At 42.2% G+C, this 26,151-nt stretch overlaps 1 protein-coding gene across 5 annotated transcripts; it reads right to left on the reverse strand.

Annotated features, from left to right (window-relative positions):
- Positions 1-872: 872 nt before the first annotated feature.
- On the reverse strand, positions 873-25,884 carry LOC149306249 (transmembrane channel-like protein 7). Of its 5 annotated transcripts, none has more exons than XM_089540042.1 (16): positions 25,775-25,884; positions 22,126-22,360; positions 21,306-21,454; positions 15,947-16,114; positions 15,747-15,832; positions 13,848-13,993; positions 12,666-12,813; positions 11,269-11,442; positions 10,180-10,334; positions 8,089-8,206; positions 6,519-6,616; positions 5,438-5,621; positions 3,420-3,550; positions 2,831-2,986; positions 2,088-2,137; positions 873-961 (listed from the first exon to the last, which is right to left on the reverse strand). In XM_089540042.1, exons 1-15 carry the CDS (start codon positions 25,827-25,829, stop codon positions 2,125-2,127), a joined length of 2,016 nt encoding a protein of 671 aa, XP_089396168.1. In that variant the 5' UTR covers positions 25,830-25,884; the 3' UTR covers positions 873-961; positions 2,088-2,124. The 5 variants fall into 5 exon arrangements, with proteins under 5 accessions (XP_089396168.1, XP_089396167.1, XP_089396169.1 ...); XM_089540041.1 differs by having other exon boundaries at positions 2,088-2,166; XM_089540043.1 differs by lacking the exon at positions 3,420-3,550.
- Positions 25,885-26,151: the final 267 nt, after the last annotated feature.

Raw genomic sequence — 26,151 nt, forward strand, 5'->3', positions numbered from 1 at the left:
AGGTGGTGGGGAAGAGGATCAGGTCCAGCGGTTCTTCTCTCTCTCTGAGGCCTGGACCAAGGCAGATGGACTGCAGGGAGGGCTTTGCTTCTTAAGGATGGCACTGGGCCTGTCTTTTCACTCCCTCCCAGGCCAGATAGAGACATCTATGCGAAGACTGAATCCTAAACAATCTTCAGAGACAATAATCCACAGACTCTGAGCTACTGACAGGTAATATGTCACCATTCACAACCTTCCACTGTACATTTGGAGTTGCATCCATGTGCTAGAAGTGACTGATCTGCTTCACTGATTGAGAAACACAGAAATGGACACATGCTATCATATGACCAGTCCAACTTTACTGCCATTCAGATTAGTATAGTTATAACACTGGGGAAGGTCTATGAGCAGCTTTCCAACCCAAGGAAAATATACATAATCTTCCCAGTAAGACCCCTCAAAAATAAAGGCTTAAAATGTAACTAATAAAATATACCATCACATAGATCCCTACTACAGTACAGTTTTTTTTGTGTAAAGTTATTCAGAATTAATCCTGTACAAAGGGGGGAAAATACAGAAATCCTTAAAAATGAGACACACACTTGATGACAAGTATAACAGCTTAATATAAGGGTTCTCTGAATTGATCTACAACTCATTTATACATGCCAATGGAAAAAGCAAATAGGACATAAAAGGCTATAAAGATGTTCTAAAATGTTCTCAAGACACTGATAAAAGAATGAAGACTGTTGCAGAAGGCACGCAACTCAACCTGTCCATCCCAGATTGTAACAATGAGGTCCCAAAAATATTTTCCCAAGGTTCAAGGCACTGCAGCTTTCTATTCTGGTGTCTTTTTAAGAAGTAGTTTCAAAAATTACTAGGAAAATAGAAAGCAATGAAAACTTTCTCAGCGAAGTCTCTGGGCGTCAGTCAACTTCCTGATTAAGAAGAGTTTGTCCCGGCTCTCCTACAGCATTTACAAAGAATAAGAATAGAGTGAGCATATTCAGTTCTTCAACACAGTGTGCAAGTCCCTCACTCTGGCAAAGGGAAGATGATTAAAGAAAGGTTACTTCAAGATCAAGAAAAATAAATACACATGCCTGCATTTTCAGATTGATAGAGCTAGAAGAGACCACAAGGGCCATCCAATCCAATCCCTTCAGCCATGCAGGAAGACACTATCAAAGCACTCACAACAGACGCCCATCCAGCCTCTGTGTAAAAACCTCCAAAGGAGGAGACTCCACTACTCTCCAAGGCAGCATTGTCTTCCACTGTCGAACACTCTTAGTGTCAGGAGGTTCTTCCTAATGTTTAGGTGGAATCCCTTTTCTTTTAGTTTGAATCCACTCCTCTGTGTACTAGTCTCTGGGGTATCAGAAAACAGGTTTGCTCCATCCTTGATATGACATTCCTTCAAATATTTAAACATGCTTATCATGCCACCTCAACCTTCTCATATCCAGGACCCTAAACTATTCCTCATAGGGCATAGATCCCAGACCTTTCACCATTTTGGTTGCCCTCTTCTGGGCACATTCCAGTTTGTCAATATCCTTCTTGACCTGTGGTGCAGAACTATAATAATAATAATAATAATAATAATAATAATAATAATAATAAATTTATTTATTTATACCCTGCTCTTCAGCTAAAACAGCTTACTTTTTTAAAATTAGACATTTCCCTGTCCTCAGTCTTACAATCTAAAAATACCAGAACTGGACACAGTATTCCTGGTGAGGTTTGATCAAAGCACTACAGAGTGGCACGATTACTTGATCTAAACATTACATTCCTATTGATGCAGCCTTGAGTCATATTGGCTTGTTAAGCTCAATTAACAGGTGAGACCAATATTGTTGTTTTATGTGGGTATAGTGGATGAAACAGCATAAGTTGAGCTTGGGGTGGTTGGGTTAAACCTCCCCAGCTCCAGAGAATCTTTTGGGAGAAATTGTGTGGAATAGGGTCCCCTCTATTCTTTTATCCAAGTCATTGATAAAGATGTTGAATAGCACTGGGCCCAGGACAGAACCCTGTGGCACCCCACTGGAATAAAGAAATTATGTCAATGGATTAGAACTTACCATCACTAATTGTTCCCTGAGCTGATCAACAACTCGCTTATGTGCACCAGCTAAGGCAATGAGATAGAACATAATAAGGCTGTAAAACAAATTGGAGAGTGAGAGATACATCAGGATACTTTAATGTGGATGGATACCTTAGGTGTGTAAAGCACTATCCAGAAAACTGAGATGCATCATAATATGGGCTCAACAAATTATACAGAAAAGCAGAGATCCTGAACGCAGGAACATCTTTTGCAGACTGACCAAGAATTCACTCAATATTTTGTCTCCAAACAGTAGCCTATGTTCTTGGCCCAGGCTGTGCTGGGGTTTTTCATTCTGATCATTTCCTTCTGATAGCCCCAATAGAATAGAACCATTGAATCAATCAGATTTACATATATGTTGTTTCACTATTCAACAACTAATTAAATGGGTCTACTTTAGAGAAACTATCCATAGAATTTAGGCCTCTGAACATGTGATCTAAATATCACACTGTTCCTTATGTCATAATAATGCATGGGCATTTATTATGCCAGATTTTTTTTCTAATTAATTAGAGCCTTGTATCCCATTCCTGTAAGCTAAAAGCTAAGTGTGTTTGCAGTTTATGTAGCAGCCTTTTGCAGGGTGGAGTTGATAGTTTTTGACCATGGTACAATAACTGCCTGTATGAAACATTTGTCCTGTCTTCTACAATTGGTCAATATGACCAAAATTCAAAGGATGCTAAGGTCAGCCCTGGCAACACTCACCAGATAACCATAAAGAAAGGTACTGCGAAGGCTTCTGATGCTAGGCCATCCAGAACTGTCTTCAATACATCTGGGAGTTGATTGATTGTATGATAAAGAATATTCCACGAATGCACAAAATTTACAAAAGCTCCACATGCTTTTGAAGAGGGAATGCTTTTTAATGCGGGGGGGGGGGGGGGGGAGAGAACACAAAGTGGAAGTTATCATATTATATACCATCATCTTCTGCAACTATCCACTCATACACTAAGCTAAGTGCTCTTAGATATCAGCTCCCATAATCCTCTTGCTAGAATTACTGGCCCCATGCTTACTAGAAATGAACAAGAGCTGTGATCTAACATCTGGAAAGTCATGGCCCCTCCACCCCATATTTGATTCACTGTCATAACGTATGACAATGGATGTTTCAGATTTTTCAAATATTTTGAAAAACATTTCAGATATTTCAAACTTTTTTTAAAACAAAAAGGCCATTTTGTTTCAAGCATGCTTTCACAGTAATGGCAAGTTAACTTAGAGCCTTATATCCCATTCCTTGGATTACCATTTCAAAATGGCAGGGAAAAAATGAAAAATGACTTACCGTGTCATGCTAAGTCCCAATGGAATGAAAGCTAAGATAAGGCCAATCAAAAGCACCACCAAGAAGAAAAAGTTGGAGCTAGATGCCCTGAAAGGACGTGTTGAAGGCTTACATGTATGCATCAGACTCACCTAAAGAGAACAGAGTATCTCAGTTCAGGTGCTGTAAGGTTAATGTTTGGGCTCCAAGGAAGGTAGAAGCTTCTTTGTATCTTCCTCATCCACCTTATGGCAGCCTGCATTTGCCTTATACCTGTGATGGCGAACCCGTGGCACGTGACGCGGTTTCGCCAGGCACAGGGGGCGAGGGAGAAGGCGGAGACAGAGGCACGTGCGCATCTGTCTCCTCCTCCCAGCCCTCTTCCCGCCCGGCTTGCCTTGGCTTGCCGGGAAAGGGCTCCGTGGAGCCCTTTCCCGGCTAGCGAAGGCCGAGGAGGAGGCGGCTGGGACGCGTGCCCAGCCGCCGCCTCCTCCTCCCAGCTTGGGAGGAAGCCTCGGCTTGCTCCCAGGCTGGGAAGGGGTGTGGGGGCCGCTTGGTATCGCAGTGATCACCGCGGTGCCAAGCGGCCTCCTCCTCCTCCCCGGCTTGGGAGGAAGCCTCGGCCGCTGGGAAGGAGCACGGGGGCCGCTTGTCATCGCGGCCATCGCCGCAGTGCCAAGCGGCCTCCTCCTCCTCCCGGCTTGCCTTCACTCGCCGGGAAAGGGCTCTGCGGAGCCCTTTCCCGGCAAGCAAAGGAAGGGCGAGGGCCCTTTTGCCGGCCTCTGACAGCCCCAGGAGGGACCCTCAGGGGCCGGCAAACGCCGGGGGAGGAGCCAGAGGCTCCCTCCCTCTGAAAAGGGGGTGGAAGCCCTGCCCCCTGGGGGGCGGAAGCCCCGCCCCGGCACCCAGACCCCATCCTGGGGGTAGAAGCCCCGCCCCCGGCACGCAACCTTAAAAAGGTTCGCCATCACTGCCTTATACACACGTGTCTGTTAACAACTACTTTTATCCATGGGCTCATTCCCACTACCAACTAACAGAAGGAAATGTTTATTGATTAGCCCTTAGGCCATTTCAAAATAACACAAAATAACACTAAAACAAGTAAAACACCAGATTGGTATCGATTCTTTCAGAGGGGAGGGGCAAATGGCAGAGGGATGTGTGTCATCCATCCCCAGAGATGTCACACACACACCGGGAGGAGAAGGAGGATGGAGGATTCTTTCTCTTTTTTTTTTTAAAACAAAACTAATCACAAAATCGGTAGAGTGGCTAAGCAGCTACTCGCCTTTGTAAGTAGTGGCTTTGCCAATCTATCAATTTTGTTATTAGTTTTAATTTTTAAAAAAGGACCCAAAGCAGCAGCACTAGGTGTGTGTGTGTGTGACATCTTTGGGGTGGGGGAGGTACTGGCTGAAGGGCTGCTCTGTCTTCCCCAATGGGAACGACAAGTGTGCCAACGGGAAAAATTGATTCCAAATGGGCCCCCTTTTCATAGTGGGAACAGGGGCCTTTTGGTATTGATTTGTTTAGTGGGTCAGAGCTGAATCAGGATGCGGGTTATTTCTCCAGTGGGAATGAGCCCCATGTGTTGGCAACCACAACCCTAACCTAAACTTTAAGGTAGAGCCAGGCTGGTAAGAGGTAATGGAATCTGGAGCTCAGCAACATTTGGAAGTTCACAGGTTCCCCCGTTCTACCTTAAGAATTATGCTCATCAGGAACTAACTATCTATTCCTACTTGAACCCCTTTTCCACCTCACCTAATGCTAGAACTCCACCAGCCTTCCTTTGTTTCATTGCAGTTTGGCTCATTATTCCATGAAGCATGCAGTTTCCACCAAAGAAAGAGTTGCATGAACAGCTATAGATTTTTAACCTGTTATCCAGACCGGACAAGATGGTCCATAACAAAACCATCTTCATCCTCCAGATGTGTTGGACTACAATATGACAATCCACAGTCAGAATGGGCTATTATTAAAACTTTTGTTACAGATGACACCTACAATGTAAGGAGAAAAAGATCACTTACCTTTTTAATGTAAAATACAATGAAATACTTTATTGTTGCAATTGCAGGGAGAAGTGGGCAATAGAAAGTCCCAATCCAGCAGATGGTTTGCCCATAAACTATTTCCAAAACATTGTCAGGGATGGCAAACTCCTGCATCCCACACCACCGAAAGGCTTTAACTGAACAATGGGTAACCATTAACCTAACAAGAACAACAACAACAACCCAACTTACTTTAAAGTGCACCAACAACATTTTCATTGTCAGAAACAAAACCTTAGTAACAAAACAACATCCGAAGTGCATTTATAGCAGTTTTTTCAATGTGATGTAATACAGTAGATCAATGTACAATGTAATGGGCTATAGGACCATAATCTCCGGATAATGGCAGGAACTGCAGTCCAACAGCATCTGGAGGTCAGTGGATTGGGTAAAACTGATTTATAGCTAGGCTAATACAATTTTCAGAGTACCATGAGGCCAGAAGGGAGAAACAGGCTTCTTCAAGCATTTGTGAGGAAAAATTTAAAAAGTGTTATATAAGTCTGTCCCTAACTTTCCACTCTACCCAATGAATCTGAATAAGTAGACTTAAGTCTACGAAAGCTCATGATGCCAACTTCTTTGTTTCAGTTAGTTTCAAAGGTGCCACAAGATTTCTTTACATACTGATTTGTAAGGAAGGTTCTCTTCCATGTTTAGTTTATAACTGTCACATTGTACCTCTTCTCTTCCCGTTCTTAGTCCTTTCCTTTCCTACTACAGACTACAACAGAGGAGCTATGCTAGATGTTATTCAGGGCTTATTTAAGTCACATGTTCTAGTCATAGCAAGACAAATTTGCAAGGTTTGGCTTCCCATTTGAAAAGCTGAAATGTTATGTTGTATCTACAGTTTCAGAACAAGCAAGGATCTGAAAACATGCCTGAATACTGGCTTATCTTTACTAACTATATTTTTACACAGGCTACAATTCCTCAAGATAGGATGTCATGGACAATATATATTTTGTTTAAAATTGAAAGCAAATTACTTTAAGTCTCAATATTAAACTCTAAAGAAAGGGGATGCCTCTCCACTGAATTGTATACTCACTTTCTAGGAAAGTCAATGAAGACTGTAACAGCAAAAATGATGATGAAGTCAAAGATCATAAGCTTATACATTTCCTGGCCAACTCGAGATTCCCAACACTGAAAGAGACAAGAGAATTATGAGAATAAATCTGGAAAGAGGATTTAGCTGATCAAAGAGCTATTATTATTATTATTATTATTATTATTATTATTATTATTATTATTAAGCTTTATTTATATAGAGTTGTAAATTTACACAGTGCTGTACATACAATCTTTTTAATTAGACGGTTCCCTGCCCTCAGCCTTACAATCTAAAAAGACATGACACAAAAGGAGAAGGGAATGGTGGTGGGGAAGGGGATCACGTCCAGCATTTCTTCTCTCCCTCTGAGGCCTGGACCAAGGCAGATGAACTGGAGGGAGGGCTCTTCTTCTTAATCGAGGCCAGGCCCGATGGAGTTGGGCCGGCCTTTTCACTTCCTCCAAGGCCAGATGATGACAGTTGGCTAATACTGCTTCCCACTTCATTCCCCCAAACCCAGTTTACAACAATTACAGTTAATTATGTGCAAGAAGATCTATCCACTGCTATTTTGATGCCTGAGGCAAAGGAGAAAAGCAGTGCCTCCTCTACATTCTATGTACAAATGCTGACAGGACTGATAGTTCAACCTTACTTTGGCACATGCAATGATGGAAGATTCCTTCAATACACTGGAGGCATCAGACTAGTTTAGTCAGGCCAAATGTTATGTAGCAAAACAGAGGAAGCTGTGGAGTTCAGATCAAAAAGCTAGGCTCCCTAGCCACAACAGGGGAGCATCCAGCCCAGAACTTGAGACATCCAGAGTGACATATAACATTGGCATAACACAGCTGTCACAAATCATCTTGTAACAAGTCATCTTTCTTGGTATAACAGTTACACATCAAAACTGACATAACAGCTGAAAATTACATTATTAGTGAAACAAGTCAGACTTCCTAGTTATTTTTAGGTTACTTGTTAAGAGACATTTTTACTGTATTTTTCCACTTTCATGTCATTCTCTTCTAATGTATGAATAATGAAAAAAGTAATGGGAAACATAACCAATTACTTTTTTAAAAAATGAGCAATGAATAACAGACATAAATTACACTGTAAGTAGGAATGGAATGAATTGCTTTTTAAAAGTAACTTTCCAAGTGTTCCAGTTCAGCTACAAAACATTTGCTTCCAAGACCAATTCTTCCAGAAGTCATAGGCGGGTTACACACCGCCATTAAAATACGCGCTCTGCGTGTAAAAACTGACGGCGGCTGCTCCAGATGGCCGCCGCCATTTTTATGTAGCGGACGCAGTGCTTCCGCACGTGTCGCGGCGGCTATGACGCCATGAGTGTGCCAGTGGCGCTTCGCAGCATCATAGCCGCGCAGCGAGAAGGAGCTCCATTTTGGAGCTCCTTTTTTGCTGCGCGAGGGAGTCGCGCGGTTTGCACGCAGCAGCTCCCTCGCGCAGCAAAGAGCAGCGCCAGCAGACCGCCGTATTTCGGTGGTCTGTAAAGAGCCACAGTCCAGAAATTATTTCAGTTTATACTACTTACAGGATAGAGCTGGTAGTTGTATCCACAGGCTACACACTTTTCATCAGCACAGGATGTGATCCGGATCCATAGCGAGACCAAGAGAACCCCAATATTGGCCAACCGTACAAAGACACACCTTCAAAAAGGAAATGAGAGAGTACAAAAAACCCCTGAATATCTGATTTGAACATTCTGGGAGTTCTGAAATAGCAGGAACAACAACAACAATGTTATTGAATTTTATTTCGGAAGATGAATTGAAAGACTGTATGGTAAAATGGGCCAAAGATATTGGCTATAATATAGAATTAGATAACTGGGAGAAATTATGGAAAAAGCAACTATACCAATATGAGATGTTACAATTTAAATGAAAACGTGTGTTCAGATAGTATTTCTCCCCAAACAGATTAGCAAAGATTTACGAATAATCTAATAATCTATGTTGGAATTGCACTAAAGAAATTGGAACTTTTTAACCATGTATGATGAAAATGTGGGAAAGTTAAGAAGTTCTGGCTCATGATAAGATCTAAAATGCAAATAATATTACAGAAGAAATTCAACATAAATCCAGAATTTTTCTTATTAGGCCTATTTAATATCAAAGGAAGCTCTGAGAAAGAAACTGGCAGACTCTGCTGACATATGGTAACTGCAACTAGAGTACTCCTAGCAAAATAACATTTACTACACCCAGAGAGAAGGAAAGCATAGAAAAAATGGAAGATATTGAGGAAATGGACAAACTGTAATATATATTAGATGGGAAAACCAACAGTAAATTTATTAATGATTGCAAAAGATTCCAGATCTGCAATTTAGATTTAACAATTAAGTGATTTTGGGATTCATTGATTAAATTACTATCTTCTTATCAATTCATTGTTGAAAAGAGAATATGGCAAATGAAATTACTAAAATGATGTGAGGGGAAAATAAGTAAGGTTAATAATAAGGTTTTCTCTTTTTTTTTAAAGAAAGGTGTATTGCTATGAAATAATAACTTATGCTGATCTCTCGACATTTGGAAAACATTTGCTAGTTTGTCTAATGTTTATTCTTTCTTTCTTTCATTTTCTTATACGTAAGGGTGTTGCCATCTCTTTATGTGGAATATAAATGAGGGGATGGGAGGGGAGGCGAAGTTATAATAATAATTAATAATTTGTTTTATTTATATACCACTATTCCAAAGATCATAGCGGTGAACAGCAAGTAAGCTAATTAGCAAGTAAACTAATTTGCCCCCAACAGTCTGGGTACTCATTTTAGCGACCTCGGAAGGATGCAAGCCTGAGTCGAGCTTGGGCCCTTTTGCTGGTCTTGAACTCGCAACCTTGTGGTTTTGAGTGAATGGCTGCAGTACAGGCATTTAACCACTGCGCCACCAGGGCTCCTTATGTGTATTATCTCCCACCAAGTTCTTCTAAAATAAATCCTAGATTCAGACAGTGTGTCTAAACTAAAAAAAATACTTTATTAACAGAAAGAAAATGGCAGTCTCTAGCTTTTCCAAGTTTAAACTGTAGAGCTTGCCTTGATTGCCATTGCAACCATTCCTTTCCCATTTTACCCCTGCTTCTCTCTTGGAACCAAGCTCTACATTCCTTTCCTCTGCCTGAGAGTTAACCTTCTCAGCTCATACTAAGAAAGTACCCTAAACCACTGCCACAGATTTAACAGCAACAATAATATCAATAACAACCTTAACCTAATAACAACCTTAACACATAAATCTCTTTATTAAACAACCTTAACCACCATTAGCCCATTTATAACTTCATTTCCATTACCAACCAATTCTGACAGGAATGAATAACCATTTATTCATTGACTGATTTATTCCAATCCTGACAATATATGTCAATGTATTGTGCATTGCTAGATGTGTATATATAAAAATTAATCAAAATATCAAATATTTTTTTAAAAAGATACTCAAAGTCGGAGGAAGAAATAATGGCCTATTAAGCCACAAGTGGCTACTGGATGCATAGACGCCAAAAAAGAAAGGGAACAGGTACACAGTGGTGGGGACAGCGTTGCTCTGATGCTGTATTAGGAGTCGTCGTATCTACTGAGAATGGTCATAGTTTACATTCCTACCTTATCAACGTTAACCGAATTTCAAAGCCTGGTGAATAGTCTTCAGATCTGATGATCACTGAAAAAATCAGGGGGGCAACAAAGTTGGCCACTGTGATCACCATAGAAGGTAGGTACTGTACTAAGAGATTATCTTCAACTTTAGTTTTGCTTTCCTGCATATATGAGAGACAGACACACAGTCAGTTTGTATAGAAGCCCTTTAAAACTAGCAGAAAATTCTTGTTTTAAAGGGATTTTCACAACCTGTCAACAAATTTCAGTAGTGCATTACCGGGGGGGGGGGGGGGGTACTTTAGATGTAGCACCTGAAAGGATTTGTTTTAGTTTTCCTACTAAATATCAGTGTTAGGAAGGGGTTGCAAAACTGGACATTTGACTCACCAAAGTTGCCCACCCCTTCTCTAACAGAAAAGCAATGCACATCTCTTGCTGTAGCCATGAGCCACATGCATTTATTTTAAGTTCCCATCCTTTGCATGAGTGAGAAGGTCCTCAACTCCTAAAGTTTCCCAGTCTCCTTTATGGACTTCATTTTTATGCCAAACAACTTGCCAGCATTAAATGCTACAAAGATGCAACATATCTGTAGTGAAATACCTTGAACATTCAAATATTTAAACAATTTATATCTTGTTTTCATGCTGCCTCCCCAAAAGTAACTCAAATCAAGTTTGCAAAAAGCAAGATGCATGAACAGAGTAATTGTGAAAATCCACTTATCATAAACTGAAAGCAGCAAAAATTACTAAGCTTTGTAATCAATTGATATAGTGTACATTGGCTCAAACGGGTAAACTCTAGAGGTTTTGGACTACTATGCCCATCAGCTCAAACCGGCACATGATGGGAGAATTTACTATGTTAAACTAATGCTAGGAAAACTGAGGTTCAAATTCTCACTTGGGAAGCTCACTGAGTGACTCTGGATCAGACCCTACCTCTTGGACTAACCAACTTCCCAGGCTTGTTATAAGATTAAAATTGGCGATGTTGAGACAGGTGGAAAAGAAGTACATACACTGGTTTGAGCTCCTTGGCCTCAGAGTAGGATCTAAATTTAGGAAGAATTGTTCACCTATCACTTACATTGGAAATATTTTCTTGTGAGTAGACAGTTGCTCTATAGATGGAATAAAAACAAGCTGACAAGACAGCAAGGACTACAGCATTTAAGAATATTCTCAAGCAATAGATGTGTATTTTCTCTCTGGCAGTTCTCTCTGCTACTCTCTGCCTCAATCTCTCTTCCTCTAAGTCAGTCTGTAAGCAGAAATATTCAGAGACATAACTGTGTTAGTCAATAACAGCATAGAAGGGAATCTTGTGGTATTTTTTAGACTAACTTGGAAAAAGAAGTTTGGAGCATAATCTTTCATAGGGGTCAAGCAGACGAGGTAAGAGAAGCAGCCAGAGGCCACTCCTGCCCTAATCGTTCAGGAACTGCGGTGACTGAATGCCACAGTCCCGATGCTGGCCACTGTCCTAGTCCCAAACAGGCTGCCAGCAAGAGCGCTTTTTACAGCTTCTTTTTCCGGCAGCTTTGGGCCACATTAGCCAGCTTCAGAGGAACTTCCAGCCGCTTTGGACGTGTGCACTGTATAAATGCCTGCCTCGAAGCTGCTGGAAGACATTTTATTTGACTCATCTGCTTTGGGCCATGGACTCAGTCTACATCCCAGTTAGTCTCAGAGATGCTAAAAGAAACCTTTGTATATAAACACAAAGTTGTCAGTTTGAAAAATTAACATCATCTCCGTCTTTTAGACAAGCAATCACGTCCATAAAAATATTTCTAAGGGATCATAATCATACAAAGCCAATTAAGTTATCTATTAGCGATAGGGTAGTGAAGACAAATGTTAGGGGATTTTATGTTAAAGTAGCTCAGCATGTTTCAGGTGTCATGATCAGTGTGGACACCCAATAGCCAGGGCAAGATGTGAGTTGCCATCCAACATATTGTTGGCATATTGTGAATTGCAGGGCACCAGGCTGATGGAAACAGTGATAAAGCTTCTTTGCTTTATTTCTATCTATGATGCTGGTATTTGGATGTGCAACATATCCACAGTGAATTACACAGAAAAACTCACTTCTGATTAATATGGATAGTTTTCTACAGTAAGACTAGTATTTCAGCTTGTATATTTTTGTGTGGTTGGCCCCAGTCACTATTTCTTTCCATTTTTCTCTCATTGATTAATATTTGTGATTATTACAGTAGAATCATAGAATTGTAGAGTTGGAAGAGACCACAAGGGCCATCCAGTCCAACCCCATACTGCCGTGCAGGAACTCTCAATCAAAGCATCCCCAACAGATGGCCATCCAGCCTCTGTTTAAAGACCTCCAGGGAAGGAGACTCCACTACATCTGAGGGAGTGTGTTCCACTGTTGAACAGCCCTTACTGTTCGTACTTTTATATTTATTTCACATCCTGTATTAGCCTCTTATGAGGTAGGGAGAGACTGCACGTACTCACTTTAAGTTCATAATGTAAGCTGCAATGTTTCAGTCGTGCAGCATTTACATCCATAATACAGAAATCCCAGCCAGCGAATATTTTGTTGCAGTAGCTCTGAAACTGATCTTCACTGCACACTAAGCTTTGTTTAAATCCTTCGACAGCTCTAATAAAGAAAGCCACACATTTTAAAGAAATCAACTGGTTGATTAGAAATGTAATGATTTGTTTTTCATTTTTGTACGCATATTGGAAGAGGACATATTTTTCTGTGTGTCTGTTCAGAAATAAATCGACTTTCGCCAAAGTAGCTTTGTTACAACCTTACAGCCAAGACACACAAGCAGCAGTGTAAGAGCAAAGATTGAGTTTCCTGTGTCTGAAATGCTTCAGACAGGTCTTTTGGATTTTTGACTTTTTTGGATTTTGGAATATTTACACATGCATAATGAAATATCTTGGAGTAGGGACAAAAGTCTAAACTTGAAATTCATTAATGTTTCATATATACCTTATATACAGCCTGATGGTAATTTTATACACAATGTTTTTGATTAATTTTGTGCATGAAACAAAGTTTGTGTACATTGAACCATCAGAAAGCATAGGTGTCATTATCTCCGCCACTCATGTGGACAATTCTGGAATATTTTGGACTTCGGAATTCCAGAAAAGGGAGACTTCTGAGTCTAAACCTGCTTTTATCATCATATTTTCTGCATACCAGCAGAACAAATAATAAAGTGATAGCATGCAGCCTTGCCTGTCCCCCTTGCCAACTGGGAACCATTCTGTTTCTCCAAATTTTGTTCTAACAGTAGTCTCTTGCCCTGAGTACAGATTTGTTACTGGGACTATCAGAGGTGGTGGCACTCCCATGACCTTAAGAACCTTCCATAGCTTTTCGTAATCTATGCAGTGGCTTTTTAAATACTGGTAGTAAACATGTCATTTTTTTTTTAGTTTTATTGGTATTAATCATTTTATTCATTAGTTCTTTTATTCATTTCTACCTATCTTAAAAAAAATCTAAAGCCTTTTACAGTTTTTATTTCAGACATCATTGAAAGCACTTTTGATTACTTTTTTCAAAATGTATGATTTTGGCAGGTGTATGTGTGTGTGTGTGATAAAAACAGCATGGAAGCCAAAGATGTACCATTACAGCTGACATTTTAAGCATGCCATACAATGCTTTACCTCTTGACGATCCACAGAAAGCTTAATGAAAGGTAAGCCAGTGTAGTCAGCAAATATGCAAGTGGCACTTGGTATTTCAGGTGACCAAAATGTATAGTATCTACTGTGTAATAACCATAGAAAAGACTTGTCATCTCAAGAAAACCCTGCAAGAGGTTAGCACAAAGGAAGGTCGAATTATTACATGCAGACATATACAATGAGGAACAATCATGTTGTGGAGACTTTGCCTGGTGCCAAACACAGCCAGCTAAAGACATCCAACAATGTTGAACACTAAACAAAGCAATATACTCCCTCTTTAACCTTGTCCTTTTAAGAAAATCTATATAAGATGGATGGGTAAAGTCCAGCCCTCATGATGTTGGACTCCAACTCCCACCTGCCCCAGGTAGCACAGCAAATGATTAAAGTAAATGGGAATTGCAGCTATCAATATCTGGAAGACTATAGGCTGACCACCTCTGATGTAAACAGAAATAAATTGGAAGGCTTTTCTCCCCTGCAAAAAACCAAATAGTCTGAAGATAAGACAATATAGGCTCCAGTGATGGCTGTGGCATTCTTGTAAAAAAAGAGAGATCTTACTTCTTTTCCTTACAAATGAAGCCGTAGTTAGGGTTTCTCCTCTACTGTACATAGTGCAGCTGTCCTTTCTCTTCTACTGTACATAGTGCAGAACACCAGGGAGGAGGCTGCCATAACTGCTGCTTCAACGTCAATGGCACAAAATTCTACTAGCAAGGTGGTAACTTTTCTTGAAAGGTAGAAAGAGAAACTCTTGAGAAACTAAGACCCGTTACAGACCGCCCAAGAGGGGCGGTCTCGGGCCGCTGCAAAAAAGGAGCGTGAAAATCGCACTCCTTCCGGCAACCTGGAAGAGACGCCGCAAGTGCCAACGGGCACACTCACGGCGTCTCTTCCGGGGCGCGATGTCAGGAGGCTGCGGCCATCTATATAGGGCGCCGCCATTTTGACTCACTCATTACGCGCGAGGGGCAAGGCGCGTCAGGAAGCGCCGCCCCTCACACATAATCACAGCGCGACAATGCCGCCTCTTGGGCCCGTCTGTAACGCGCCTATACGTTGTCCACATTGACAAACTCTTTACCCATACAGTGATTTATATAGGACTATAAAATACACAGAGTTCCAGTGGTAGCTTTAAGGATCTCTAATATGAAGGACTTAACTTAAAATAAGCATGGGGAACCTATGGTGGTCCTCCATCTGCTCCATAAAGTCCTTCTGTTATATCTATGATAAGTGATTTGAAATAGAAGAGGCAATCAACTATTTAAAGCTTTGGAAAGTGGTGTATGGGACCAGGTTTGCAGTCTCAGCTGCTTTTGTACACAACAGGTTACAGTCAAGGAAACTTTAGAGAAATCAACCTGTTCAAAATGGGTTCACCACTTTACCCAAGGATAGGAAATAGGAAGCTGCTTCATACTGAATCAAATCATTGCAACAGAATAGCATTTACATTTCTATACTGCTTCATACCAAACTATGTAGTCTCTAAGCAGTTTATAACATATAAGCTAATTGCCCCCAACAAGCTAGGTACTCATTTTAGCAACCTACTGAAGGATGCAAGGCTGTCATCCCTGGAGTCCTGAGATCAAACTCACAACCTTGTGGCTGCAACACTGGCTACAGTACTGACATTTAACCACTGCACCATCAGTGCACAAATCACTGGTTCATATAGCCTACTAATGTCAACTTTGACTGGTAGTAATTCCCTCAGGTGAGTCATTCCTGGCCCTAACTGCAGATCACTGTTGTTCTCTGGTGGCCTCTTATCCAGTACTAATGTGGTAAAATTAAGTGTGTTTAGAATGTTTCTGTGGTCCAGTACGTATGGTAGAAATACTTTTAAAAAGTATTACTTACTGTTCCAGACAGCAGATCTATAATATAATTGTAGAAGTAAATGAGTCCCTTGGTACCAGTGGTTTCATAAACTGTGCAGTGTGCCTCTGTAGATAACAAGATTTTAATTAAAAAAAAATCATTAGTACCTTTGAAGAGCCAAACATGTCTGTACTTCTGCAAGAAGAATTCTGATCTTGCTACAAGAAATAGGTAATTACCTGTTTGCCTCAGAGAAACTTTAACGTGGCTGCCATTTACAACTCCATGTTGGAAAATAATACTAGGAAGCGTGATAAAGCTGAACACAAGGAGGAAAATCACCAAATTTAGCACCACAAGGAACCGAAGGAAGGAGAAATAAGACTGGATTCCAGTGCCAAATTTTCCTACCAAAAGGTGAAAAAAGAGAGGATTTATCATTTATAAAAGAATACATTAACTGCTAGTGTTTCCTAAAGCAAGCCACTTTGGAAAAATCAAGTGGCAATTGGGAAACTCTTGTGAGGCTTAGGCACAGGGCATTGCTTCTGTGACTCAGAGCGGTACCATTTTGGGACAGACTGGAGCAAAGAGTTAGAGCACATGGTGGCAGAGGAGAAGTGGTGGCAAAAAGGAGCTTTGACATTTGGGACCTTGCTTAAGCTTTGTGAGCTTGGCTGGGATTTGGCTAACAGGTTGAGGTTCTGCTGCTACTCCTGCTTTCTTTCATCAGACAGAAGAAAAGAGGTAACAGAAGAAACCATTTTTGTGGGAAAGTGAACACTTGAAGCTGTGTGGGGAAGACATGTCTTCCACTCTGAGAGCATTTCTAGGGGGTTGGACTGGATGGCCCTTGTGGTCTCTTCCAACTCTACGATTCTATGATTCCATGATTCTAATGAACCTGGTATAAATACAATAAACAATGATAATAATAATAATGTCTCTGGAGAAGGACCATCTGTGGTCGATTATTAGAAAGAGTCCTTTGTCTTGGAGTGGCTCCTGTAGTTAAAATCTCTCCCTTTCTGGCTGACACCAGTCTCCAGTCTAGAGCATGTGGCCTCTGTAAACCCTCTATATATGCACCGGCTGAGAATCCCTCCTCTCTGAGGAAAATCCTCTCCCTTCATAGAATTGTAGAATTGGAAGAGACCTCAAGGGCTATCCAGTCCAACCGCCTGCCATGCAGGAACTCTCCATCAAAGCATCCCCGACAGATGGCCATCCAGCCTGTTTAAAGACCTCCAAGGAAGGAGACTCCATCACACTCAGTGTGTTCCACTGCCGAATAGCCCTTACTGTTAAGAAATTCCTCCTAATGTTGAGGTGGATTCTCTTTTCCTGTAGTTTGCATCCACTGTTCTGGGTCATGTTCTCTGGAGCAGCAGAAAACAAACGTGCTCCCTCCTCAATAGGTCACTCTGGGAGCAGAAGCTGAGCAGCAGCCAAGAGGCCTCTTGTCCACAGTGGTCTTTGCTGCAAGGCTGGCATGGGTGAGAGGTTTCCCAGTTGTTGCTTAGCCAGCTGCTCAGTTGCTGCACTAAGTATGACAGGGTGCAAAGGGAGCAGTGACTGAGCAGCCAGTCAAACAGCAACCAAGAAGACTCTCACCTGTGCCAGCCTTTGCTGCAAGACTGGCACAAGCAAGAAGCTTCTCAGCTAGATGGGTGCAAGGGGAGCAGCAACCTAGATGGTTTGTTTTGAATCTGCAGTAGAACAGTAGGCCTAATGTCAAAATATATGCAGATGGGCACTAGGGTTTTTGCCTAAGTGGAAAGGGAGATGGTAGCCCAAAAATGTTTGGTAACCACTGCTGTAAATGATGCATTTAAACTACCTATGGCAGGTTTAGGTTGTGTTTTTACTACCTGCTGGATTCTTCAAGGAATTAGATAAACATTTTTCATTGAGATGCCTTGAGGACTAACAATAAAGATATAAAGACAGAACATAATTTAAAAAGTAAGAAGAATGAGCTAAAAAGGGAACAAACCTATCCTAGTTTCACAGAAGTGGATTGCATGATCTCCTTCACCTTTTTCTCCTCTTTCCCTCCAATCATGGTTAAGGCTTGAAACATTTACTTTTGTAAAGTATTACTCCCAAAATTCCTTGGCATGGCCATGCTGGCTGGGGAATTCTGTGAGTTGTAACTCAAAATAGTAACCTTTCCAAGTTTTGAGCAAGACAGATTTTAAGAATGCAGAAAATGAAAGGCTTTTGAATGGCACGTAACCCAGATGATCATGGATCAGGCCACTGCCCTTCTGTAGTTGCACTCCTGGAAGTCAAATGGAGGGAGGATGCATTGAGAAATTGCTCCAAACACCCAGGTTTCAGACTTGCTGCTTAGATACAGAGCAATCACAACCTCCAAAAGCATCAGTGCCAGAGAGAAAATGCTGCATGGTAGCACCTCAGAATCTCATCAACTCTGTCATGAATTGGTTGATTTTGTTTTATGTTGAATGTTTATGTTTAACAGTTATGGTTAATATTTAACCATTATTAATATAATGTTGTAGAATATATATATATGTATTTGAATGATAGGAGGTGTAGTGATGGAAGGCCCCAGACAATGGATTGTACTTATGTTAAAGATAATTGCCTGGTTGGGGAATGCACAGATGTGTGAAGGATGCTGTTTTCCATGGGAGAGAGCATAAATCAAAAGTACTAAAAGGGGGTTGGGGTGATTTAATTAAGGATGGTACACAAAGTTGTACTGATTTATAGACAAACTGTAAAAAAGCCTGCAAAACTGTAGGGTTGGGTAAAGAGAATATTGGGCTGGTATATGGAAATGATCGCAATTCTGTCTAAAGACATCTTAATAAATAATAAATAAAAACTTTATTTTTACCCCGCCTCTCTGTCAAAGACAATGGGGCAGCTTACAATTAAAACAAGAACATACACGCCCCATATCCCAAACATTCTCTCCCTCCCCTAAAACATTAATTAAACAGGATTAAATGTTAAAAGCAATACAATTATAATAATCAGGGACAGGCAGATCAGGCACAGTACTCAGTGGGAAAGTGGATTCGGTTGGTGGCTGGGTTTGCTATTCAGGGAAGCCTGCCGGAAGAGATCCATCTTGACAGCCTTTTTTAAGCTGTCCAAGCTGGTAATATGATGGATTGCCTCCAACAGGCCATTCCATAATCTGTGAGCGGTTGAAGAAAAGGTCCTCTGGGAAGTTGCAGTTAACCTGGTCTTTATAGGTTGCAATAAATTCTTCCCAGAGGACCTGAATGCACGGGGTGGATTATATGGAAGAAGATGATCCCTTAAGCAGGTTGGACCCAAGCCATGTAGGGCTTTAAAGGTAATAACCAACACCTTGTACTGTGTCTGGAAACTAATAGGTATCCCCATGTAGAGCACATTGCAGAAATCGAGTCGTGAGGTTACCAGCGCATGTACCAGTTTCTACATCCCCCAGTTCCAGGAAAGGAATTTACCACATTTGACATCTGGAGCAACGGATCAAGGAGCACCCCCAGACTGTGAACACAGAGCTTTAAGGGGAGTGTGACTCCGTCTAGGACTGGTTGGTTATTCTCAATACCTGGGTTAGGGGCCCCAACTGTGAGTAAGTCCGTTTTGCCTGGATTCAGTTTTAGTCTGTTTTTCCTCATCCAGTCCATCACTGCTTTAAGACATTCACTAAGAGGAGAGATGCCATCTGCAGTCAGAGCTTTAGACCGAGACATGGAGAAATATATCTGAGTGTCATCAGCATACTGATAACACCGCATCCCATGTCTCCAGATGATCTCTCCCAGCGGCTTCATATATATATTGAATAGCATTGGGGACAGGATGGCACCTTGAGAGACGCCACAGTTAAGCTCCTTTTTTGCAGAGCGACTGTACCCAAGTATCACCTTCTGGAATCTGCCCGAGAGGAAGGAACAGAAACATTGTAACACAATGCCTCTAATTTCTAACTCTCTCAGGCGTTCCAGGAGAATGTCATGGCCAATCATGTCAAAAGCCACTGAGAGGTCTAATAGCACCAACAGGGTCACACTTCCCCTGTTGATGCCTAGACAAAGGTCATCAGGTAAAGCAACCATGGCAGTCTCAACTTCATATCCTGTCCTAAAGCCGGTTTGAAATGGATCTAGATAATCAGTTTCATCCAAGATAACATGGGGCTGAAGGGCAACAGCCTTCTTGATCACTTTGCTAAGAAATGGCAAATGGGATACTGGCCTATTCATATCCATAGAGTCTAGGGAAGGTTTTTCCAGAAGCGGCCTAACAGCCACTTCCTTCAAACAATATGGAAATTGATCTTCCCTAAGGGATGCAATGACGATATCTCTCAGAAACATCCTCAAGGCATCTCCACCCTGGACGGCCAGCCAAGAAGGGCAAGGATCAAGAGGACATGTTGTCTTCTTCATACTACCAAGGAGCTTGTCTACGTCATCGGTACTCACAGACTTGAACTGATCCAGTATAATCTCATCCACAGAGTTGCTGGACACCTCATCAGTTGGTTCTGCTATAACACCAATGTCCAAGTCGGCTCTTATGTGAGAGATTTTATCTGCAAAATAGTTGTTAAATGCGTCATAGTAAGCTGTTGTCAGGTCAAGTAATGGGTTCTGTGCAGCTAGAATCTGTGTCAGATCCCTTACTACCCTAAACAGTTCTTCTGGGCAAGAATTTGCAGACACAATACGTGCAGAGCAAAGGGATTTCTTCGCTGCACGTATTGCCACTCTATAGGAACAAAGAAATTTCTTATGTCTTGTCACATAAGAGTCGAGTTTTCCACCAGTAGCGTTCTAGTCATTGTCCAACCCGCTTCATATTCCTGAGTTCTTTGGTGTACCAGGACATCCGATTAGGAGCGGTGTGGAAAGGATGCTTGGGAGTGATTGTGTCAATAGCCTTGGTGAGATCATTATTCCAGGTATCAACCAAGGCTTCAACAGAATCACTGGCGTTACCAACCATTTAACCCCTGCTATTCCATAATGTTTTACTGTATGAAACACAGAAGACAAATTCAATGAACTGTGAAGGGAAAGAGCAGTTCTTGACACACCAGGGCACAACTGCTGTGCAACTGGACAGAGGCCCACTGCTATAAGCCACACCAAGAGCCATGCCAGTCTGCAGTTTTCATATAGTCCATTGTTCTTGCTCTTTCTTCTGCTCCTGATTCAGTCCATAAGTGGAATCATGACAAAGTGCTCCTACATATACCTTCTAGTATGCCAAAAATATTCTCCTGTTCTGTGCATATGTATACAGAATGGGCAAAATATGAACAAGCATTCCAAATAAGCAGGGATAACCCAGGACATTTTGAGATAAAGAAACAGATGATATTCCCTCCTCTTTCACATGCAGAAGCTAACTGAATGAGAAGTTGAGTTTTCCTTCAGCACTGTTGATAGACCAGCATACTCTAACCACATGCAAGGCTAGCTTAAAGGGTGTGGGACAGGTTGTGCAGCACACACAGCTCCATCCTGCAGGAGAGAGAAATAGCTAGGGAGCTCAGGAGAAACAGCTGTAGTTGCCACTGCTGCCAAAGGCAGTACAAAACAACATGCATGATCATACCCTCAATGCTGTGGATATCATGTCTCCAAAGTTCCAACCAGGAGGACATTTCTTTGGTATCCTTTACAAATTTTCTCAGTGACTTTCTGCTTGACTGCCTCCATTGATTCCAACCTGAAAGATATTTTATGTTGGCTTCTTGGATATCTCTGATAAGAGAAAATAAAATATAAGAGGGACATCAGGTTTTAGAGTCCCTGAAAGGTCAATTATCTTTAGAAGGTTCAATAAGACCTTCTTTAGTAGCATACGAACATGGGTGTGCTTGTTCCACACCATCTCACATTGAAATAATATTTTGTTCTGTTTCTGATTTCAGGTGAAGTATAGAATTTAGCAGAGATCTAGGCAAATCTGAGCTTCTATTTTCCACATTCCTTTTTAGTAGGTTCCCAGGCTTAAAAGAAATGATTACTACTATTTGATGCCTTAAGCACGATAGGTAGGAAATGCATCACAACCCTGCAATATACCCTATGGTAATTCTAAATCTAGGCCAAAAACAGATGGCCCTAAAGGGGCGACATCACATTGCCTGCCGCCTGGTTGGGTGTGTGGCATGACTCTAGCTTGGAGGCAGAGTCAGGGCAGGCAGCGTGTGGCACCCATGCCACCCCCCTCAGGACCGCTCTTATTGCTGGTCTGTTTTGCCCCCTAGTTTCTTTAAAATAAAGCAATAAATAAGCTGGGGATAAATATATGCACAAACAACTTAGATGCAGATTTAGATAACAGGAAAAAAATCTATTCCTAAGTGTCATTTTAAATCACAAATGGATCCCAGTACTACTACAATTTATAGAAAAATTATGGGTCAAACCTTAAGCGTCTTTTCTCAGCAATAGTTAGTGCATATTCTCGTAGTGGTTGAGCAGAGCTTGATGCAACTCCTTCCAACAGATTTCTAGTCTCTACAGAAGCTGACGGTGCTAAACTGTAGTAGTTTTGTGATCCTCCAGTTGATGCCTTCCTCCTCAGCATAGACTGGAAACTGGGTAACTCTTGCAGAAAAGCAACTGTTGGTGATACAGTCTGTGAATCAAGAAGAAAAACCTCTACAAAAAAAAGGGGGAGAGGGAGAAGGAAAAAGAGAGTAAATAGATGAGCTCAGGAATTTCAAGTCTTATGGGCTTCTCAGGGACATTTAGTTGGATTAGAGTTGGAAGTTGATATTTACTGAGAATATTCATTCTGGAGAGACTGAAGGAGCAGTTAACTACATGGGTTCTATATATATGTCAACTGCTCAAGGCAGGATTTAAGAATTCTAACCCACTGTAAATGTTGCCCTCAACCAACTCCCCTCAGCTCAATTACACAGCCTTGACAATCAAACAATGACAGGACAGACAGAAAATGTGTTTTACCCCACTGGATGAGAGTGGATTGCTCCCTGAGCTCCCCCAGAATGAATATTGTCATAAGTATCAACCTCTCATTCTCAGATAGGCTGAAAGAGCAATCTACTGGGATATACCCAAGCCACCAAGACCAAATTCTTGAATAACTGCTTGCAGCACTGTCCCTCTTACTTCCTATGCCGCTTGACCAGACATATATTTATCTGTTTTGTAAAGAGATAAACGTATCTCTTCCAGCCTACTGCTCTGCATACATCATCTATTGAAGCTGCTACTTGTAGTTCTCATAGAATGAGCTAACAAACCTTGGCCTTGGTACTTTAGCCAAACTGTAACAAAGAAATATGCAGACTGTTAACCATCTCAGTAACATTTCTTTTGAGGCTTTGTGCCATAAGTGCATGGATTGATTGAGACAGAGTCTCTGAACATCCCTGTCTTTTAAAAATATACTTTAACTGCCTTTCTTACATCTAATATGTGCCACCTTTGCTCAAGAAGATGTAATGGATTCGGACAAAACATGGGTAAGTTTTGAAATGGACTTTGGAACAAAGGTTGGATCAATAATCAAAGCAAGGTCTGCTTCAAACCAATAATAATTTTGCTTGACTGACAGAGCTGTTAACTCCAAAACTCTTTGAGCCAATTTGAAGGCCACCAGAAACAGAAGCTTAATCACATCTTAATAAAGGTTCCTTTAAAGTTTTGAATGGGGAATTTGTCAATCTACAGAGCACCAAACCTGGATCCCACCAAGGGAACTTATGAACTATTGGAGGGACTTGTAAGGTCGCTCCATGGAAGAACCTCTTGAGAGCAAAATGAATCATAGGCGCGGTACAGACCGCTGAAAAACAGCGGCCTGCCAGCCTGTTTTTCCACTGAAGGGAAGCCGCAGCTGCCATACTGTGTGGCTTCCCTCCAGCAGAAAAAGAACTTGCGATAAGTGGGTTCTATTTATGCCGCAAGGGCAGTGTAACAAGTGTGCCACTGGGCACTCGTTACGTAAGTGCTGACCACAAGTTGAACATGAGTCAACAGTGTGATGTGTTAGCCCAGGGGTAGGCAACCTGCGGCCCGCGGGCCGGATGCGGCCCAGCAAGGCCTTGGGACCGGCCCCCGCCCGGTCCTGCCGCTGATTGCCGCCGGAGCCTTTGGCCTCTCGCGTGAGGGCGTGGGGCCTTTGGCCTATCAGGAGGAGGCGGGCAAGCGGCAGGCAGGGGGGCAAGTGGCGGGCAAGGGGGGCAATTGTCTATGGAAGCCTCTGAAACATGCATTTATATTAACATATTTTTAAAAATCAGCAAATTTTTTTGCATGTCCTCCATTTTTTTAAAAAAAAGTGTCCTCCATTTGAAAATTTTGTCCCACATTTGTCCCGGTTTATTTATTTATTTAATGTTTTTTTATTATTATTATTTAATTATTTATTTTTTGGCTTCGGCCCCCCAGTTGTCTGAGGGACAGCAACCCGGCCCCTGGCTCAAAAAGGTTGCCTATCCCTGTGTTAGCCAAAAAGGCCAGTTATTCTAGGCTGCATCAACAGAAGTATAGTGTCTAGATTACAGGAAGTAATAGTGCCCCTCTATTCTGCCTTGGTCAGCTAGAATACTGTGTCCAGTTCTGGGCACCGTGATTCAAAAAGGATGTTGGGAAGCTGGAATGTGTCCAAAGGAGGGCGACTAAAATGGTGAAGGGTCTAGAAACCATGCCTTACGAGGAGAGATTTTGGGAGCTGGGCATGTTTAGCCTTGAGAAGAGATGGTTAAAAGGTGATATGATAACCTTGTTTAAATATTTGAAGGGATGTGATATTGAGGATGGAGAAAGCTTGTTTTCTGCTGTTCCAGAGAATAGGCCCCAGAACAATGGATGCAAGATAGAGGGGAAAGATTCCACCTCAATATCAGAAAGAACTTTCTGACAATGAAAGTTATTTGACAGTGGAACACACTCCTTCCTCAGACAGTGGTGGGGACTCCTTCTTTTGCGGTCTTTAAGCAGAGGCTGGATGGCCATCTGTCGGGTATGCTTTGACTGAGAGTTGTGATCTCTTTCAACTCTATGATTTTATGATTCTCAAACTTTGGCCCCTGGATGTTTTTGATTTCAGCTCCTAAGAGCCTAAACTAGCCTGCTCCGTGTTCAGGGATTCTGGGAGCTGAAGCCTAAAACATGTGGCAGGCTTGAGAATAGCTGCTGTGGGGAGAATTTTAGAGAAAGGCACATTGGCAAATCTTGCCTTAGTAATCCTTGCCAAAGAAAACCACATGCAATTTGTGGGGTTTGTAGAACTTGAAGACACATAGACCATCTTACGGCTGCAGCCTGTGATGTCCCAGTTCCTGAACTCAGTGAAGAAAGTTTAGTAAAGACAAGGAAGGTAATAACCGGAAAGGTCACTCAACCCCCACCCTTTTTCATAAATGAAGGAACTGTGGAAAATTGACACACAGAGAGATCTTGTAGCACCTTTGAGACAGACTGACAGAAACAAGTCATCATCACGAGCTTTCCTAGATTTCAGTCTACTTCCTCAGATGCATTTGGGACCAAACACATCTGAGGACATAGACTCGAGTCTAGGAAAGCTGATGCTGCCAACTTGTTTCTGTCAGTTAAGTCTCAAAGGTGCTACAAGATCTCTCTCTACATACTGAACCCACAGGCTAATGTGGCTATGTCTTTGAACTCCACAGCCATAGGATTCGAAGTGCTACGGAAGAGACTCACTACTACAGAAGAGGCAAGGGACTTGTGCACTCACCAGATGAACTACAGCTCCCATTACCCCCCACTGTCTCGGGAGCTGGAATCTAAGCCATATCTTCCAGTGCCAAAGACTCCCCACCTTGGACAATTGTGGCAACCCTCCCACTAAACTCAAGCTGCATTCACATCGGGGAAATAACCCGTTTTGACACTGTTTTCACTGCCCTGGCTGAAGGCTATGGAATTATGGGAGTTGGAGTTTGCTGTGGGGCCCAACTCCCAGAATTCCATAGCCTTCAGCCAGAAAAAGAGTTAAAGCGGTGCCAAACCGGGTTATTTCCCCAGTGTGGATGCAGCCTCCGCCGCCCAGCCCTTCCCTCCACCACAACCCACCATTGCTTCCTTCGCCGGGGCTCTCCAGGGCCTTCGAGACCCGCGGCTCGCTCATGTTTGCCGGCGGGGGACGAAGCCGGCCAGGGACCACCCTCCCTCCGAGCCCAGCCGCCCTGGAGCCCGCTTCCGGCGAAGGAGAGTCCGCCTCCCGCCAACCCACAGCGCCCCCTGGCGGCGAGGAACGTCTCCTTGGCTCCGCAGGCCTAGCTGCCCTAAGCGCCCTCAGACTAGGCCTCCCCTGTCAGCTGTATCAGCTCCAAAGCACAGTGCAGAAATAGCCCCTTCAATGCCAGGGGATTCTGGGAACTATAGTTTTGTGAGTCTCTGAGCCTCCTCTGTCTGGGGCCACCACGGACTACAATTCCCAGGATTCACTA

Source organism: Sceloporus occidentalis, unplaced genomic scaffold (assembly GCF_023333645.1).
Source record: "Sceloporus occidentalis isolate IW3139 unplaced genomic scaffold, rSceOcc1.0.p SCAF_10, whole genome shotgun sequence".
NCBI lineage: Eukaryota > Metazoa > Chordata > Lepidosauria > Squamata > Phrynosomatidae > Sceloporus > Sceloporus occidentalis.